The sequence below is a fragment of the Dromiciops gliroides genome, chromosome 1, assembly GCF_019393635.1.
Source record: "Dromiciops gliroides isolate mDroGli1 chromosome 1, mDroGli1.pri, whole genome shotgun sequence".
In the NCBI taxonomy this organism is placed as follows: Eukaryota; Metazoa; Chordata; class Mammalia; order Microbiotheria; family Microbiotheriidae; genus Dromiciops; species Dromiciops gliroides.
The window spans coordinates 483,390,250-483,408,174 of record NC_057861.1 but is presented as its reverse complement, the minus strand read 5'-3'; the positions used below and the strand labels follow the sequence as shown (position 1 = coordinate 483,408,174).

Sequence of the window (17,925 nt, the reverse complement as noted above, 5' to 3'; positions counted from 1 at the left end):
GTTACCAACTCAGTAAGAGGATACGTTACAGAGGTAGACAAAAATAAAAACAAAACTTATTTGGAGGGCAAAAAAGTAGAAAATCCTGGGAAACAATGACCTAGAAAAATAGGAATTAAAAGGGATGGCCTCTGGACCCAAAATTATATTATAAATCAATAATCATCAAAGCCAATTAGTACTGGTTAAAGAACAGAAAAGTAGACTAATGTAATAGACACTGAAGAATCTGAAATAACGGAGCTCAATAACCTGGAATTCAATAATCCCTCAAACATAAATTACCTAGGAAACCTAAATAAATAAACATAATTCAAAATTAATTAAAATAAATTCATAAACATAAATTACTGATTTGACAAGAATTACTGGAAAAAGCAGTCTGGAAGAAATAAAAGTCAAAAGGGATATGCAACCTGAATATTACAGTACAAAGCACAAAAAATTTAGAAGAGTACCAGATCAGATACATTTCACAACTGTGGTAAGATGGTGAATTGTTTACCAAAAAGGAAATAGAGGCAATTACAAAAGATAAAATGGATAATTTCATTTCCTAAAAATAGAAAAACTGTTGCAGGGGGAAAGATTAACACAACTAGGGAAGAGAAGTGATCAAATTTTTAAAAAATCTTTGTTTAAAGTATCTCCAATAAGGGTCTTACATCTAAGGAATAAAGCCAAAAGTTATTCCCCAATAGAAAAATGGTCAAAGGGCATGAGCAAACAATTCTCAAAGGAAGAATTACAAAAAAATAATAACCATGTGAAAGAATGTTCCAAAACATTATTAATAAGAAATACCAATCAAAACAACTGAAATTTCACACCCAGCAAAATGACAAAGGATGAGAACAGTCAATATTGGAGGAGTTGTGGAAAGATGGACACACTAATAAACAGTTGGTAGAACTGTCAAGTGTAGACTGCTAGGTGGCGCCATAGTGGAGAGAATGCCAGGCCAGGAGTCAAGAAGACTCATTTTCCCGAGTTCAAATCTGGCCTCAGACACTTAATAGCTGAGTGACCCTGGGCATGTAGTCACTTAACCCTCTTTACCTCAGTTTCCTCATCTGTAAAATGAGCTGGGAAAGGAAATGGCAAACCACTTCGGTATCTTTTCCAAGAAAACCCCAAATGGGGCCATGTAGAGTCGGACGTGACTGAACAACAAGAACTATGAATTGATCCGACCATGGTAGAAAGCAATTTAGAATAATGCAAAGACAATGACTCAAATGTCCATTTGACCCAGCGATTGTACTGCTGAAGAGGTCAATGCTAGTCAGAAAGGCTCCATAAACATTAAATATTTATAATAGCACTTTTTTATAGGTACAAAGAACTAAAAGCAAAGTGAAGCCCATTGATTGGAGAATGGCTAAACAAGTTGTGGTCTGTGAACGTCATGAAATTTTATTGAGCAATAAGAAACAGTGACTAAAAAGACTACAGAGAAGGGAAGATGTATGAATGGATGCAAAGTGAAGTAAACAGAACCATGAAAATTATATATACAATGACTCTAACAACGTATATGTAAATAATAACAGAACAGCTGAAATTGAATGCTGTGAAATTATAATGATCAAGACTAGTCCAAAAGAAGAGATCTGAGAAAGTACTTTCCTCCCTTCTTTGAAGAGTTGAGGCATTGTGGGTGTGTGGAACACTATGGACTTTTTTATATTTTGGCTTAGTTTTCTTGAAACCTTTTTTTGTTTGTTTGGTTTTTTTGCCTTTTTATTCTTTGTTTTCAAGTATGACTATCTAGGGTGGGGTGGGGCTTACATTGGGAAGTATAGATGACCTAAAAATAAAAAGTAACAAAAGTTTATTTTGAACTTAAAAAAAAAAAAAGGCCCTCAGAACACTAAAGAGATACTTCTGGGAGAACAATAGGACACTAAGGAGCCATGTGAAGGGGACATCCAGCAGTCATAAATACTGAAAATGACTCAGGATACTTGGAGCTCACATCCCACAATCTGACCAAGGGTCACCATCCAATAATCATTGGAGTAATGAATGGCCAAAGACGCCTGGAGGAGCCCCAAAAAAGGTATTGGGCTAGGAAAAGCTGGACATCATTAATGCCAATCATATGTGTCACTCTAAAATGGAGGATTAGCTCTTGATTAAATAGATCCCCATTAAGGGTAGTGGTATGTGATAATTTCACAAGAGGACAATCATCACCTACCACCTGGGGCTGTGTCTCCAGGAATTTTAAGCAGGCATTCCAGCCAAAGAGATAGGGAATCAAAATTCTGACCTGACCCTTGGATTTCTGGGGTGAGGGTATTTGTCACAAGAACAATGGTTATAATAGTCAAGAAATGAGTGGGTTAAGATTTAGACCAGGCCGTTGGAGAGGTATGAAAAAAATATGAAAAATATGAAAGGAGAAAAGGTTGTCAGGATTGACTAATGGCTTAACTAGAGTATATCTTCAGTGAGAGTCTGAATGGCAACCGGAAGGAAAAGGTCAAGACAGTTCTCATTTCATGTCTTATTTTTATGCCATTTCCCCCCTATTCTTCAGGCCTCTCCTCTTCTGTTTTCCCCATTAATTACTGTCTTGCTGATTTGTCTGTTTTGGCTAGAGTAGAGAAGGCATCCTGCCGGAGGCCAAAGCAGAATCAGGTGTGGCAAGTATGGACTAAATGAGCTGGGGGGGGGGGGGAGTTGTGGATGGGGTAAGTGCCACTGACTTAGATGGCATGAGCTGGATTTATGGCTAAAGAATGACTACTGGGGGGGGGAGCAGCTAGGTGGTGCAGTGGATAAAGCACTGGCCTTGGATTCAGGAGTACCTGAGTTCAAATCTGGCCTCAGACACTTACTAGCTGTGTGACCCTGGGCAAGTCACTTAACCCTCATTGCCCCGCAAAAACAAAAACAAAAAAAAGAATTACTATTGGTACCTTGCCATTATTAATGAATAATAATGCTGTCCTCCAAATATAATAATGGCACTAATGACCAACCAACAGCATGCTCTGAGTTGTTTTCCCAGAAATGGGGAGAAGCTGCCTGAATCAAACACATTCTTAAGCCCAAAAGACTGTGACTAATAGCATATATTTGTGAAAAAGCTGAATTAAGTTTCCAATTCATGTGAAAGTAGAGCGAAACTACTGGGCCTACACAGGGATAAACTTGATATTACCAGGATACCACAAAGTCTGAAATCCAGCTAATCATTCAGTGGGTAGAGTGTTATGGGACTTGGAAGTCACAAAGACCTGAGTTCAAATCATACCTCAGACACTAGGCAAGTCACTTCAACTCTTTCAGCCTCAGTTTCCCCATCTGTAAAGTGGGGGAAATAACTGCACCAAACTCACAGGGTTATTGTGAAGGTCAAATAAGATAATATACATAGAGTACTTTTCAAATCTAAAAGCACTATATAAATGCTAGCTACTCATTACTATCATTATTGTTGTTGTTATCATCTGCACTTGCCATAACCTATTATCCTCAATGACAACCAGGCAATATTATAATTATAATTGCTCTTTGGTGATCAAATTCAAAAATTCAATTAGCACATAACAAAAATTTTGTTTTATTAGAAGGAGCAAATTATGGCCACTCATGAAAAAAGTTAACTTCACCAGCTAAATATTCAAATACTGATTTTTCTTTTTAAAGTTTTTATATCAACATAAACTGCATCCTAGTCAGGCACATTCTTCCATCCACACTTGAAGGGAGCACTGGAGGATTATTAACAATAAAAAGCATATTTTAGGACTTACATTAACTTTGAAGGTCTGTACCAAGCCATCTAAGAAGTGAAGATTACAGATGATTTCCGATCGCGTCTTCTCTTTTGGCAGTTCTGAGACTCGTATATTATTTATTCTCCCACCCAAAGCACGTAGCCGGGAGTTCATAACTATTGTTGAATAGCCTAAAACACAAGAAACATTTGTTAAATGTTTGTTAGTACAAAAATATTATCTACAGCTTACCTGAATATGAATTCTTTTTAATCAAGAAAAGGACCAAGTCTATTTAATCTAAATTTTGCACCTTTCCTGAGAATTTACATTTTATTGCACTGATTTTTTTAAAACTTGGTATTAAAGGAACTCAAAGAGCAGGGGGATGGAAGAGAAGTTTCACTCTTACGGAGGGTTAGTGGAGAATAAAACAAAAATGAAAAGTCTAATATGTAATTTAGGAGTGGTGATGAAACAGGTGCTTGCCCCAGGGCAGCTCTTGAACAGAAGGCTCTACTAGCCACATGCCAGCCAATTCTGTTGGGTAATTTTCCAATGCAACCACCCAGAGGAGATTAATAAGGGGGTGAGTTCTCCTCCAAAGACCTTGCCCCTGAATTCCCTCTTCTCACTTCTACAACAGTGCCCCAGCCCTACCAGTATGCACTGCCGTACAACACAAGCCTAGTTCAAGTGTAAAAACTATTTTTGTTACAGAACACATGGGAATCTTGGGGTACAGCCTACACACAGATTAGCAAAGTTACAGGCACATAATCTCCCTCTAGTCAATCAGTTTCACACAGGATTAAAGCATTAATCCATCTCTTGAAGGCTTTCCATAGTTTGTTCCCTTTCTGGTCAGCAGATCCCTTCTAGCCCTTACCGTTGGAGTTGCTGCCCTGCGTACTATGAGTTCACCCTCCCTCCAATCCCAGACTCAAGTGTATGTCCACTCTCACAACAGATATTGAGGTCCTGGCAGAAGCAGGCTCTGTTTCTGTTTACAGGCAGTGGTGGAACAGGGGAGTATAGAAAAGCAGATAGAGTCAAGGAAAAAAGCTTGGGGTCATGCACTTTAATCCAATATGAAGTGTCAGAAGAGAAGGAACAGTCAGTGGCAGGAGAGCAGGAGAACTAGGTTAGTACAGTGTTACAGATGCTAAAGGAGTAGTTTCACGAAGAGGATGATGGTCACCAGTGTCACAATACAGAGAACCAAAGGAAAATGATAAAATAAAATAAAAAATCTCTGGAATGACTAAACCAGCTCATCATTCAAGGTCCATCTCAAAAATGCCCCTTTCCCCTCATGAAGCTCCTCCTGATCCCTATAACTGTAGGTGACCTCTCCAGTTTGAATACCTCATCCCAATAGTTCTTTGTAGGTCTCCAATGATACACTGAATTGTATCTTAAACCAGTTATCCACGTACCTCTCTCTTACCAGATTTAAAACTCATAAGGCAGAAACCATATCTAACTCACCCATGGCCAAGGCAAGGATATTCATCCTACATATAGTAGGTTCCAAATCATTACTTGTTGAATTGGATTTGAGAACACAGTTTTCATCAAAGCATATAAACAGGCAGATGACGATGAAGAAATAAAAGCAGGGCACACAGACCCTTCTTTCGATAAGTATTCAAATGGAAAGAAGGAAGAAATGGGCCAGTGACTCAAAGTTGGATCAATAGATATATAATCAGGAGAAATACGAATGCATAAGTAACTGAACTTTGTAACTGTTTGACAAAATAACGTTGATTTTATTTCATTATCAGCCAATGACCGGCAAAGGATGAAGAAAATTGTCTACAAGGATACAGTTTAAATGTATGTTCCAAACATTCTGTTCTGTATAAGAGATACTTCTTTTCATTGGAACAGGGTGTAATTCAAAGCCTTTATCTCAAGTCACCAAGAAGAAGGAAGTTGCTGAAGAGGATCAGCTACCCAGAGATAAATGTGTGATTTTATTATTGCATTTTAGTAAGAATACATTCAAGCATCACTTAAAAGAAGTTGAAAAGTACACAAGAAGGAGATCTCAAAACAAATGCAATATTCATGGGGATGATAAAGCAAGAGAAAACCTATTTTTAAAATCCTCTGCATTTGGAGACAGGCTAAGAGGCTTTTACATAGGTTAAAAACATTTCTAGAGAGATGCTTCTCTTGGTTAAAAAGATCTTTGTGTTAGAAATATAGACTGAAGTCTTCCCTTTGGACAGCTAAGTGGCGTAGCAGACAGAGCACTGGACTTAAGAGGCATAGAGACCTGAGTTTGAATTCTACCTCATATACTTACTAGCTGTGTGACTCTGGGAAAATCATGTAACTGATCTGCGCTTGTTTCCTCATGTGTAAAATGGAGATGGAGATAGACTTGAGGGCCTCTAATGTTCTTTTCACTCTGAATCTAAAGACCTATGAACTCAAACAACCAAAGCAAGGCAAAAAATACTCTCCAGCAGAAAGCAACAGATAGCATCCTGGGTACATTAATGACTAATAATAATGCTGGCCCAACAAAATACCTTCGTTTTAGCAAGGTACTCTCCTTGCACGTCTTTTCCTGTGCTATGTACATGTTCTACTATCTCTGCTCTTTCCTCAATTCCTAACTATTTACCATCCTGTCTGGCCATCTGTTCAATTCAATTAGCATTTATTAAATGCCTACTATGTGTAAAGTACTGTTCTGTGTGCTTGGGATACAAAGACCAAAAACTAACCACCACTACCCAGTCACTGCTCTGAAGAAAATTTGATTACTTTTATAACTCACGGGGAGATTTCCTAATTTCTGACTACACTCCCAGAACTTAAACCAGAGATCTGCCTTGTACTTGCTCTTTAGTATTTGTCTTCCTGATTCCTATTTGTCTCTGCACCTTCTGATGTACTGTTGCACTGATCCTCATATTACAGCTAGGTCCCCCTTTGTCCAAATAATGTGACATGGTATATTTTCACTGGGCTGGAACCAATAGAAGCCACAACAGAATTAGGACTTCAAACAATATAGATCCAAATACATGGGATCACTTCAAGGCATTCCTTGTTCACACTAATTGGGACATCACTGTACTAGGTGTCACTAGGTCCCAACACCCACACCCTGGAGGGATGTGGTAGACATAGCCTACTTCTACTTGATAGCAACATATCTAAATGCCAGTTTCAGGCCGATTAGGCAGTGAATAAGCCTATATAAAGGCTGAAAATGTAAAATGCTGTAAGGTAACCGTATCTCACAATGCTCATTCACATGTACCCTTATACTGTTAATAAGATAAGTTGAAAAACGCAAATCTTGTGGAAACACATATTTAGTGGATAATTAGAAAGCAAGTCCTATTTTAGTCTTAAGCGTATTAAAATACAAACAAGCCTTATTATCTAAGTTTAAATAATGAAACCAGATTTTTTTCATCTCCTCCCATTAAACAGCACTAGCACATAATTTCCTTTCTTCCCGTTACAAAATCAGATATTATGTTTATATATGTTGTACAAAAAAGAAATTTAAACCTGTCACATGCATCGAAAATAAACAACCATCTCCATAATAAATTATTTCATCTATAAGTTCTCCATTAAATCACATTTCCTATTTAAAAAACTACCATGAGGGGCAGCTGGGTGGCACAGTGGATAGAGCACCAGCCCTGGATTCAGGAGGACCTGAGTTCAAATAATCTGGCCTCAGACCCTTGACACTTACTAGCTGTGTGACCCTGGGCAAGTCACTTAACCCCAATTGCCCCCCCCCCAAAAAAAACAACAAACAAAAATCCCACCATGTAGTGGAAAGAGCTCTGGATTTAATCATCAGAATACCTGAATCCAAGTTCTGGTTCTGGTACTAGCATAATACCCATGTGACCTTGGTCAAGTCACCTGGCTTCTTGAGAGAATGGGATCAAAACTTATCTAAGGTCTCTCAGCTGGAATAAAAACTCAAGAGAATTTCTCACAAAAGGAGTTTCACCAAGTATTCGCATTCACCTACACACATACAAATGTCATTTTTGTTGTTGTTGTTGTTAATGTAGTGTGAACATGGCTCAACACCATTTATTTAACTCATACAGTTTCCATAATGTGGTATCTGAAAGAACGTACATTAATGGTAGAGAATAAAACATTTTCCAATGGAAATTTTAATGGAAATCCATTAAAATGCTTTGAATTATGTCAGGTTCTATTTTCAAAGCATACACACTTATACAAACCAATGTGAACAGGAGAATTTAATCATAGGAAAAAATGAGTTAAAATTATTTTCTGAAGTATACTGAAGAAGATAGAACATAAAATAAGATCAATTAAAAACACTAGAGTAAGCTCTTGTCTATGGTAATAATTAACTATGGTAATTAGGGCAAGGCAAAATCACAAGATATAGTTTTATCTCTTACACATTGCAATTTTCCCTATCAAGTTTTTGATATATCACTGGTCAGCATAAGAAATTAAATGGGAATTGGGGGGGGGCGGGGTTTGCAGAAGCTGAAGACAACATGTGAAGGCCAGCAGATGACACAGAGTCTATGACCAAATACTTAACCTAAATTTTACAAGATGGTACCATAAACACCACATAAAAGAAAAAATTCAAACTTCTTCCCTGGTATGAAAGGAGGGCCAAAAAATGTCTTGCAGATTTTCCAGATCACAGGGGCTCCATACACCTAACTTTTCAATGACTTTAACACTTCAATATCTATTTCTTTCTCCACCTAACCCCTTGTGCTCGTCTGTATAGACTATACTATTCATGTTGAAGCATTCTGAACACACAATTCCTCAACCTGTTCCAGCAAATTTTTTCAACTAAAGCCTGAAGAATTTACCATTAGCCATCTCACCCATGCTCACACAATCCACCTCCAAGACCTTGACCTTCAAAATTCCACTCTCTGACCACAATTTCCTATCCTTCTCTCTCTCCCACTTTCATTAAAATGAAACCAGCTTTTCATCTCTTTAACTTCTTAGAGCTATAAGCAACTCTCTTAGACAGTTGCCAAATCCTTCCTTACCACCTACCTCCAACCCCATGGACTATGGGCCTGTCATTTTTGCTAATTCCCATGCTTGGGTAGCCCTGCTCCTCAATCCAATTTCCCTGCTCTTGTTCCTAGCCTGCTGAGTAATGCTAGAGAAAGCCAGAACACTGAACTGATGTCACCCATTAAAAATTTGTTATAAAACAGCTGGGCTCTCATTGCTCAACCCTCCGACTCTACTTTTGACTCCCTATCTCTTTTTAAACCTTTTCCTCATTCCTTAAGCCCAACCCCACCCATGTACTTATAATCATAGCAAATGACAAGCTCTACTTACTTTACTGAAAAGACTGAGGCCAGCAATTGGGAGCTCCCTCGCCTCCGCCTCAGGTCATTATATAACTACCCAGCATCATCATCACTGTGCTCTCTCCTCCTTCCCTCTAGTCAGAGGATGTGCCAATACCCTTCATTAAGGGTAATCCCTCTATCTGCACCCCCTACCGCGTGATCAAGGCCCTTGCTTCAGCAGTCACCTTGCATGCCCCTCTCTTTCCCACACGTCCTCAACCTCTCCCTCTCTGACTCCTTCACGATCCACCTACAAAAATGTTCCAGTCCCCCAATCCTATTTTTTTTTAAAAGGCTTCCCTTTAACCTTTCTATTCCAACCATTACTGTTCCATCTCTCTCTTCCCCTTATATTGCCATCTTTTGAGGGCTGGGGGGAGTCGTATCTCAAAGTGCCTCAACTTCCTCACTCCCTTGGAATCTGGTTTCTACATTCAACTCTTTTAATGAAGCTTCTCTTATTGGTCAACAATGACCTCCAACTGGCCAAATTCAATAACCATTATCCTTCTTGATCTGTCTGTAACATACAACAGTGTTAATGACTCTGTCCTTCAGAATACTCTTTCTTTCAGCACTTCGGGCACACCACATTCTTCTTGACTCTCCTCCTATTTCTTGAACTAGTTCCTTTTCTCTCTCCTTCATGGGCTGTTTTTTCTGACCCCAAAAGATAGGTGTTCCCCAAGATTCTCTCTTTGACCCTCTCTTCTATGCTTTCTCCTTTGGCAAAGGAATCCGGCACTCTTCAAATATCTGCACCAGTGGTCTCCAAACTTTTTGGATAGTGCTCAAGCACACACAAACATATGCATATTTACTTATTTATAAATTATATAAGACACTATTGTAACTCATAATCATATGCATTATAAAAACTTACACACAAAAAAAGAAATAAAAAGGATGAGATAAAGATGAAATAATTGTAAAGTTAATTCTAGAGTCAACAGGAGCTACTGGAGTTTATTGAGTAGGGGAGTGACATGATCAGACCTTCAATTTAGGAAAAACCCTTTGACAGCTATGGTTATCTGGACTGCAGAGGGGAAATGCTTAAGGAAGGGAGATCAGTTAATGAATTCATAACAGGCCAGACTAAGATGACAGGGCCAGAACTAGGCTGTGTGAGTAGAGAGAAGAACTGGACTGAGATAAGATCAGGCAACTAACTGTATGTGTGAGGTGAAGAAACATGAAGAGTGGATGACACAGAGGTTGTGAACCTGGACAATTGGAAGCATGGTGGTGTCCTTGAAAATAATGGGGAAGGGGCGGCTAGGTGGGGCAGTGGATTAAGCACCAGCCCTGGATTCAGGAGGACCTGAGTTCAAATCCGGCCTCAGACACTTGACACTTACTAGCTGTGTCACCCTGGGCAAGTCACTTAACCCCCACTGCCCCACAAAAAAAAAAAAAAAAGAAAAGAAAAGAATGGGGAAGTTTACAAAATGGGTGGGTTTGAGGTGGAGGAGGGAAGATCATGTAATGAGATCTGTGATGAAGATCACTACCCATCTATGCCTATCTGTACTGTGCAAAAGACTCAAAATAAAAAGGAGAAAAGCAAGGATCTTATTGAAGGGTCACTGTCTACAGTGTCAACATAGTCTGCAGGAGGGGAGGTAGGTATCCTTTGGGGCAAGGGAGTTGATTTTCCCAATGGCACTTGCCCAGCTGCTGCTATGGGTGCATAAGGAGCCAAAACTTAGTCTCAGAAGAGGTGAAGATGGGAGCATACAGAGGGGGAGAGCAGGGGAGTGTTGGGGGTAACGGTAAGTGTGGTTGTGTTGGAGAGAGGCCCATGATTGAATACTGAAGGGAAGATGGGATGCCACCCACCTTCTCACCCTCCAATGGGCCTATCACAAATCCCTTGGGATCAAGCCGTGGCCTCTTTGGGGATCAGTCCACTGTCTCCATTTTGGAGAGCACTGACGACTCCCAAATCTTACCTATTCTCTCTCTTCTGATCACTGATCTCAATTCTCAACTGCCTGCAGAACTTTTCCATCTGAACATCACAGTAGCCCTTCCAAAACAATGTGTCCAAAACTAATTTCAACTTTCTTACTAAATCTATTCTTCCATCTGACTTCACTATTCCCATCCACAGCACTAACATTCACCAAGTCTCCAAGAGCCTTTTATATTGACTTAGTCACCAAATCCTGCTGATTCTTCCTCAGTAACATCTTTCATATCCTACCTCTCTCCTCCCTATTCTCACTCCACCATCCTACTACAGGGTCTCATCACCTAAACATGAAAATTGAAACAATCTATGACCCTTCATATTACTGCCCAATTAATCATCTTTGTACTTCATTCTAAACATGCTACTAATCTGGTAAAAAAAAAAAAAAAAAAACCTTTCAGTGGCTCCTTACTGCCCACCAAGTAGAGTTCAGGCCTTGTCACATGAAAATAATGCCATCTACAATCTAGGACTCCCTACCTTCCCAGTCTGATTTTGTGCTATCATCTACAAATGCCCTAAGGTATAGGCACATTGTAAAATTCTCTGAGTACACTGGACTTTCCCTTTTCCTCACACCACTTGCTATACCAAGTACAGAAACCCTTTTCAACTGATGACTGCTTATACATCCTTTAAAGTCCAACTAAAATGTCACTTCCTCCATGAAGGTTTTCCTAATATTCCCAGTCATTAACAACCTTTTCCCCCTTCAGTTTCTTCAGTTATTTATTAGACTTTCATGTACAATTTTGCATAATAGCTGTGCACATACTAGATTGTACTATTCGATTGCATACAGTAGGTATTGAAGGTTTGCTCGATGTGCAGATTGGTAAACTGCAAATAACAATGTCAAAAACTAACGGGCAGCTAAGTGGCACAGTGGATAGAGCACCGGCCCTGGATTCAGGAGGACCTGAGTTCAAATCCAACCACACTTACTAGCTGTGTGACCCTGGGCAAGTCACTTAATCCCAATTGCCTCACTAAAAAACAAACAAACAAAAAAACCTAATGACTGGGATTATAGTAAAATAAGGTGTTAAATAGAAAAGATTGCCACATCTAGAACAACAACAAAACCCCTGTTTCCAAGAAACTCTAACTCAATTCAGTTAAACAAATATTTATTGACTGAATGTGAGTTTAGCTCTCTGCCACTGTATACAAAAGAAGTATACAACATAGTTTCTACCTAAAAGAACTTATCTGTGATGAAAACAAAACTAAGTTATGAGGATGAGACATAAAGCTGAGCACATAATATAAGTTCCCAGCTGGTAGTATATACACATTGAAGAGGAAGAGAGTTCCAATAACTGCAGAAGATCTGAGGACCAGGAGGGCAACATGACTTCTAGGCAAATCTGGAACTGAATGAGTGATCAAGATTAAAATGAGCATACAGTAGGACTGGGAAAATATTCTAGATGGGAAAACAGAAAGAGGAATGGTAGAGAAGCATGAATTCATCCATGCAACAACACCCCTTCCTTTTTTTGTATCAGATCCATGATTTTATTGGGATAGAGAATTTCCAGTGAGGAAAATCCCTTCCTACCAATGCAGATGGGTATCTGCTCTGTACCTTTCCATCCTAGAGAGTTTCTTGTAGCACAAGAGGTTGTAGTACAGTGAAAAGAGAAAGATATCTGGAGTCGAATGTGTTCAAATCCTCCTTTTATTCTTGACTATCTTTGTAACCTTGGGTAAATCACTTCAAGTCTTCGACATGAACTTCCTCATCTATTAAAAGGAAAGGATTGGGGCAGCTAGGTGGTGCAGTGGAAGAGCGCTGGCCTTGGAGTCAGGAGGACCTGCATTCAAATCTGGCCTCAGACACTTGATACTTACTGGCTGTGTGACCTTGAGCAAATCACTTAACCCCAATTGCCTCACCAAAAAAAAAGGGAAAAAATTTTTTTAAAAAGGAAAGCATTGATGCAAAAGACTCTCTAAAGATTCTCCACCTTTAGAATCAATGATCCTATACAAAGATTTTTTTTTTTTTGCGGGGCAATGGGGGTTAAGTGACTTGCCCAGGGTCACACAGCTAGTAAGTGTTAAGTGTCTGAGGCTGGATTTGAACTCAAGTACTCCTGAATCCAGGGCCAGCGCTTTAACCACTGCGCCATCTAGCTGCCCCTACAAAGATTTTTTTAAAAATTATATATTTATTTTTCTCCAACGAACCTACATAATACAACAACTGTGTCTTACAGTACATGCATTACTACACAACCATAGTCTCCCAGTGCAAAAGGGAAAGAGGGCATTGAAAGATATTCAAGACAGCCTCTGCCCTCATGGAGTTTACAATCTAGCAATGGGAATAGGACGTAAGCAAACAGGTAATACTATCCAAAACTATTATTGTTTGTCCTTCAAAGAGGACCAATGACATCATGAGAGTCATTGTTTTGACTTGTGTGTGAATTGGATTTAAGTGAAGCCAACTTGCACAAAATCATCAGCCTCAATCTCTCTTCCTGAGTCACTGAAGTACAGTGGCAGGACTAAAGTCAGGACAACTGACGATGACCCAGGATGCAGCGGATGACTGTGGCGTCTTTGATATCTGAGCATGCTCTAAGTGCTCAGAGCCTGCTTCAGCAACCTTAGTGGCCATTGAAACAAAGTTATTTTCATCCACCCATTCCCCATCCACCCATCCACCCAGGGTTTGTTGCCCAAGATGTTTATAAACAAAAGCACAAACTACAATTGGGAAGCAATATGAGTTAGTAACTAGATATTTTGATGCAAAGTGTCACTGAAATTTAGGGGACCAGATTCATGACAGACCTACGGCTCTGTGAGAGTAAAACCTTTTTCAAAACAAACAAGATAGGTAAAAGTGGAGGGGAGGAGGGGAGGAGGGAAAATGGGTAGTGGCATACAGTTGTCCCAAAAGTCTTGGTGCGGTCTCAAGATTAAGACTCCCTGTATATTAAACAGATATACCCACGGGAAGAAATCCAGGAATCATAGAAGAGAAACATGACAGATTCTAATGAAGATTAACATTGGCAAAAACAGAAATTATGCTGTTTTTAGAGTAAACTATTTGCTACCTGGTAAAAAAAGAGGAAAGAGGTGAGAAATTTAGGAAACAGATTATAGGGTAATAGATTTAGGGCCCAAAGGAATCTTACAAGTCTCCTAGTATAAGGTCTCATTTTACTTTTTTTTAAAAGCTCTTTATTTTAAAGAAATCAAAATCTAGAGAAGATATATCACTTGCACTTACTGGCTGTGTAACCCTGGGCAGGTCACTTGACCCTCATTGCCCCACAAAAAGATATATCACTTGCCCCAATTCAAAGTCAGGCCCCCTGACTCCAAAATTAAAACAATTTCTATGGGTCTATGCTGCTTCTGTCTAGCACAGAGGCTTGATGTAGCAGTGATAAGGGAATTCAGTATGCTAGTCACCTTCTAGGGCCCTCTATGCCAAAGTGGAGTCATTAATAGCTTCCCGGGGAGCCATAATGAAAATTTCATTTTTCAAAAGATTAAAGGAGCAACAAGGGGAGTTGGCATTATGAATTTGATTCTCATTGTTAAAAGGAACTGGTTTCAGAGCTGGAAAAGATGGAAAACTTGACAGGGAAATGACTATTTCAACTTATAATCTGTGATAAAGAAGAGAGATGGGTCACATTTCAATTTAGGAATAATAAATTTCAATGGGTTCAGGAAAAGGATACGTACAATCCCCCAACCTAAAATTCCACAAAGGAACTTAAGTCAGAAAGTATAGGAAGATCTCATAAGTGAAATCTTGAGAACATAAAGAGAAATAACTCCAACACAGAAGAAAAGGAGGCATTAGTTGTCTAAGGGGACCAATTTGGATGTAGAATCAATCAACTGAAATTTTAAGACACATTCAGAGAATGGAAACAGGGAGCTAACAGAAAATGGATACAAAAGTATGTCATGATCCTCTAAAAGCAGTATTATGTGCAAAGTGAAGTGAGCAGAACCAGGAGAACATTGTACTCAGTAACAGCAATACTGTACAGTGATCAACTGTGAATGATTTAGCTGATCTCAGAAATACAAAGATCCAAGACAATTCTGAAGGACTAATGATGAAAAATGTTATCCACCTCTAGAGAGGGCACTGATGGAGTCTGAGTCCAGATCAAAGCATAGTGTGTGTGTGTGTGTGTGTGTGTGTGTGTGTGTGTTTACTTTCTTTATTTTTCTTGGGGTTTGTCTGTTTTCTTTCACAACATGACTAATATGGAAATGTTTTCCATGACTGAGCATGTATAACCTTTATCAAATTGCTCGCCTTCTCATGAGTGGGGAGGAAAGAAAGGGTGGAAGAGAATTTGGAACTCAAAATTATAAAAAACAAAGGTTACAAATTATTTCTACAAGTAATTGGAAATACACACATATATTCCTGGCTTTTAAAAAAAGTATCACAAATGCTAATGCTTCACATAATCTGAGGCTAGTATTTATGGAAAGCTAAAGACAACAAAAAAGGTTTGTTTGTTTTTTCTTTTTAAGTTGTATTAGGGAAAAAAGGAGGATTAAAAGAAACATAAGATAGTTGGCATGGGTGCATAGGATTAGTAATAATGGCTGAGAGAGAAGGCTGAAGTTCTCCACTTTTATTTTCTGATTTCCTGGCACTGAAAAGGAGAAAAAAAATGGTTAAAAGGAAATGAGATCAGGAGGAACAATTAAGATAACATCTTGTTGTCCTTGATGAAGTCAAGTCACCAGGCCATGATCACGTAGTTCTGGGACTGAAGGAACCAGCAGATTCAACAGCTGATTCACTTGTAGTGATATTACAAAGATCTCCGAGATGGAACTTCCTGTACAATGGTTAAGTAAGAGATCAAGTCTAAAACCCGGCTTCCCTTCATCCCCTTAAAACAAATATGGCACCAATAAAAAGAGGACAAAGGAAACAAATCCCCAGAAGTAAATTCCTGCCAAAAACCCAGCAGAAACTAAAGAAATGTGTGAGGGGGGAAAAAATTCCTAACACAATGAAAAAATACTATGTGAGAATGTTCACCTTAAAAGTGACAAAAATATTATTGAATGCAAAAAATCTTAATTTTTAAAAGTATTTAAAACAAAAACAATAGAATTCATAACAAAGATATTGGGAAGGCTTTCCCAATCAGAGCAGGAATAAAGCAACAATGTCTATTATCTTCACTATTATTTGAAATGGTGTTAGAAATATTAGTTACAGCAACAAGACATTAAGAAATTAAGGAAGAATATCTAGGTCCAGGTACCTGCAAGATGGCAGACTAGACACTTTCCCTAGACTCCACAAACTCAAGAATCATGTGTCTGATATACTATAGAAACCAGGGGACCAAAAAAAGAACCCCAACAGGATGGAAAGATTCAATGTTCAGAGGTCTCCCAGAACAACATGATAAATAAGAAAACCCACCAACCAAAATACAAGAAATGCATTCATTCATTCAATAAACATTTAATAAGTGCTTACTCTGTGTCAGTAAGAGATACAAAAAGAGGCAAGAGATAGTCCCTGGCCTCAAGAAGCTTACAATCTAATGGGACAGACAACATGTCAACAAATATATACAAAGCAAGCTATATACAGGATAAATAGGAAACGATTAAAAGAGTGAAAGGACTTCAATTAAGAAGGATTGAGGAAGGCTTCCTGGTAAAAGGTGGTAAGATTTTTAGTCAGTGTAGGAAGGAGATTATTCCAGGCACAAGGGAAACATACTCCCCAGAAATCCTGAAAAGAGACAACAAAGTTCCAACTGAAAAAACCCACAACACCTCCAGAAAAAAAGAAGATCCTGTTTCAAACTCCTAGTGGTTAAATTGAACAATCCCAATGACAAACAACAAATTCTATAAGCAGCCAGGAGAAAGCCCTTCAATATAAAGAAAATTTGAATTACACAAATCTATTCTGTACCCAAGGAAAAACACGGAAGGGAAGGAAAGAGAAGTTTTTATCACTATTACTACCTGTGGTTTTCACGTACAGATTGTTACCCTACAAATACCTTAAACTTCAAGTTTCTGATTCAGGAAGACAGAAAAGTATACGAACAAAGATGTAGACCGATGTGACTGAATAGGAAAGAGTAATCTAATGAAATACATAAATCAAATCAGTAAATAAATTTAAATATTTAGAATTAATTTTTTTAAAAGACTGACCTGGTGTTTGCAAATAAGGAAAACAGAACAGGCCATGATTCCTACAGAAATGGCATCTTCCTGTGATATCCTGCCTTGATGGACCCAAAATGGCGAATATTCAAAACATCAGCAACTAAAAGCACTGGCCTAGATAGGGCAATGAATAATTTGCAGAAACACTAAAGAGCAGCCAATATGTGTCTTCCCAGGATGAAGGTTATATGAGATATCCCTTCTGAAAGTCAAAACAGCCACATACTATCAAACACATACTATCAATGCAATTTTTGGCATATATGGGACTGACTGAAACACTAATATCAAAGATATTTTTTCTGTTCAAGGAATAGCTTTTCTTAATTGAACTAACTGAATGTTGATTCTAAATTACATTAAGTTCTTTCTTGCTTTCCTATTGTCAATATACACAGTCAATTAATTGGTATGAAATTTTTAACCAAGTATGGTGGCTTTGGGGAAGGGAGGGAGAGAGGAAAGGAAAGGAGGAGGGAATAAAGCACTTACATAGAGCTTACTATGTGCCAGGTACTGCTTCCAAATATTATCTTCTTTGATCTTCACAACAACTCTGGAGAGGTAGGTGCTGTTATTATCTGCATTTTTAGTTGAGGAAATTAACATGCTAGTAATCAGTCAGTGGCTG

General features: G+C 38.6%; 1 protein-coding gene across 3 annotated transcripts in view; it reads right to left on the bottom strand.

Moving 5' to 3' along the window:
* PTPN3 (protein tyrosine phosphatase non-receptor type 3) overlaps positions 1-17,925 on the bottom strand; it is a 237,245-nt gene that overhangs the window by 172,663 nt on the left and 46,657 nt on the right. For all 3 annotated transcript variants that reach the window (XM_043979052.1, XM_043979053.1, XM_043979054.1), the window contains exon 2: positions 3,768-3,922. In XM_043979052.1, the coding sequence (XP_043834987.1) occupies positions 3,768-3,905 (138 nt within the window). In that variant the 5' untranslated portion in view covers positions 3,906-3,922. The remainder of the gene's footprint in view (positions 1-3,767; positions 3,923-17,925) is intronic.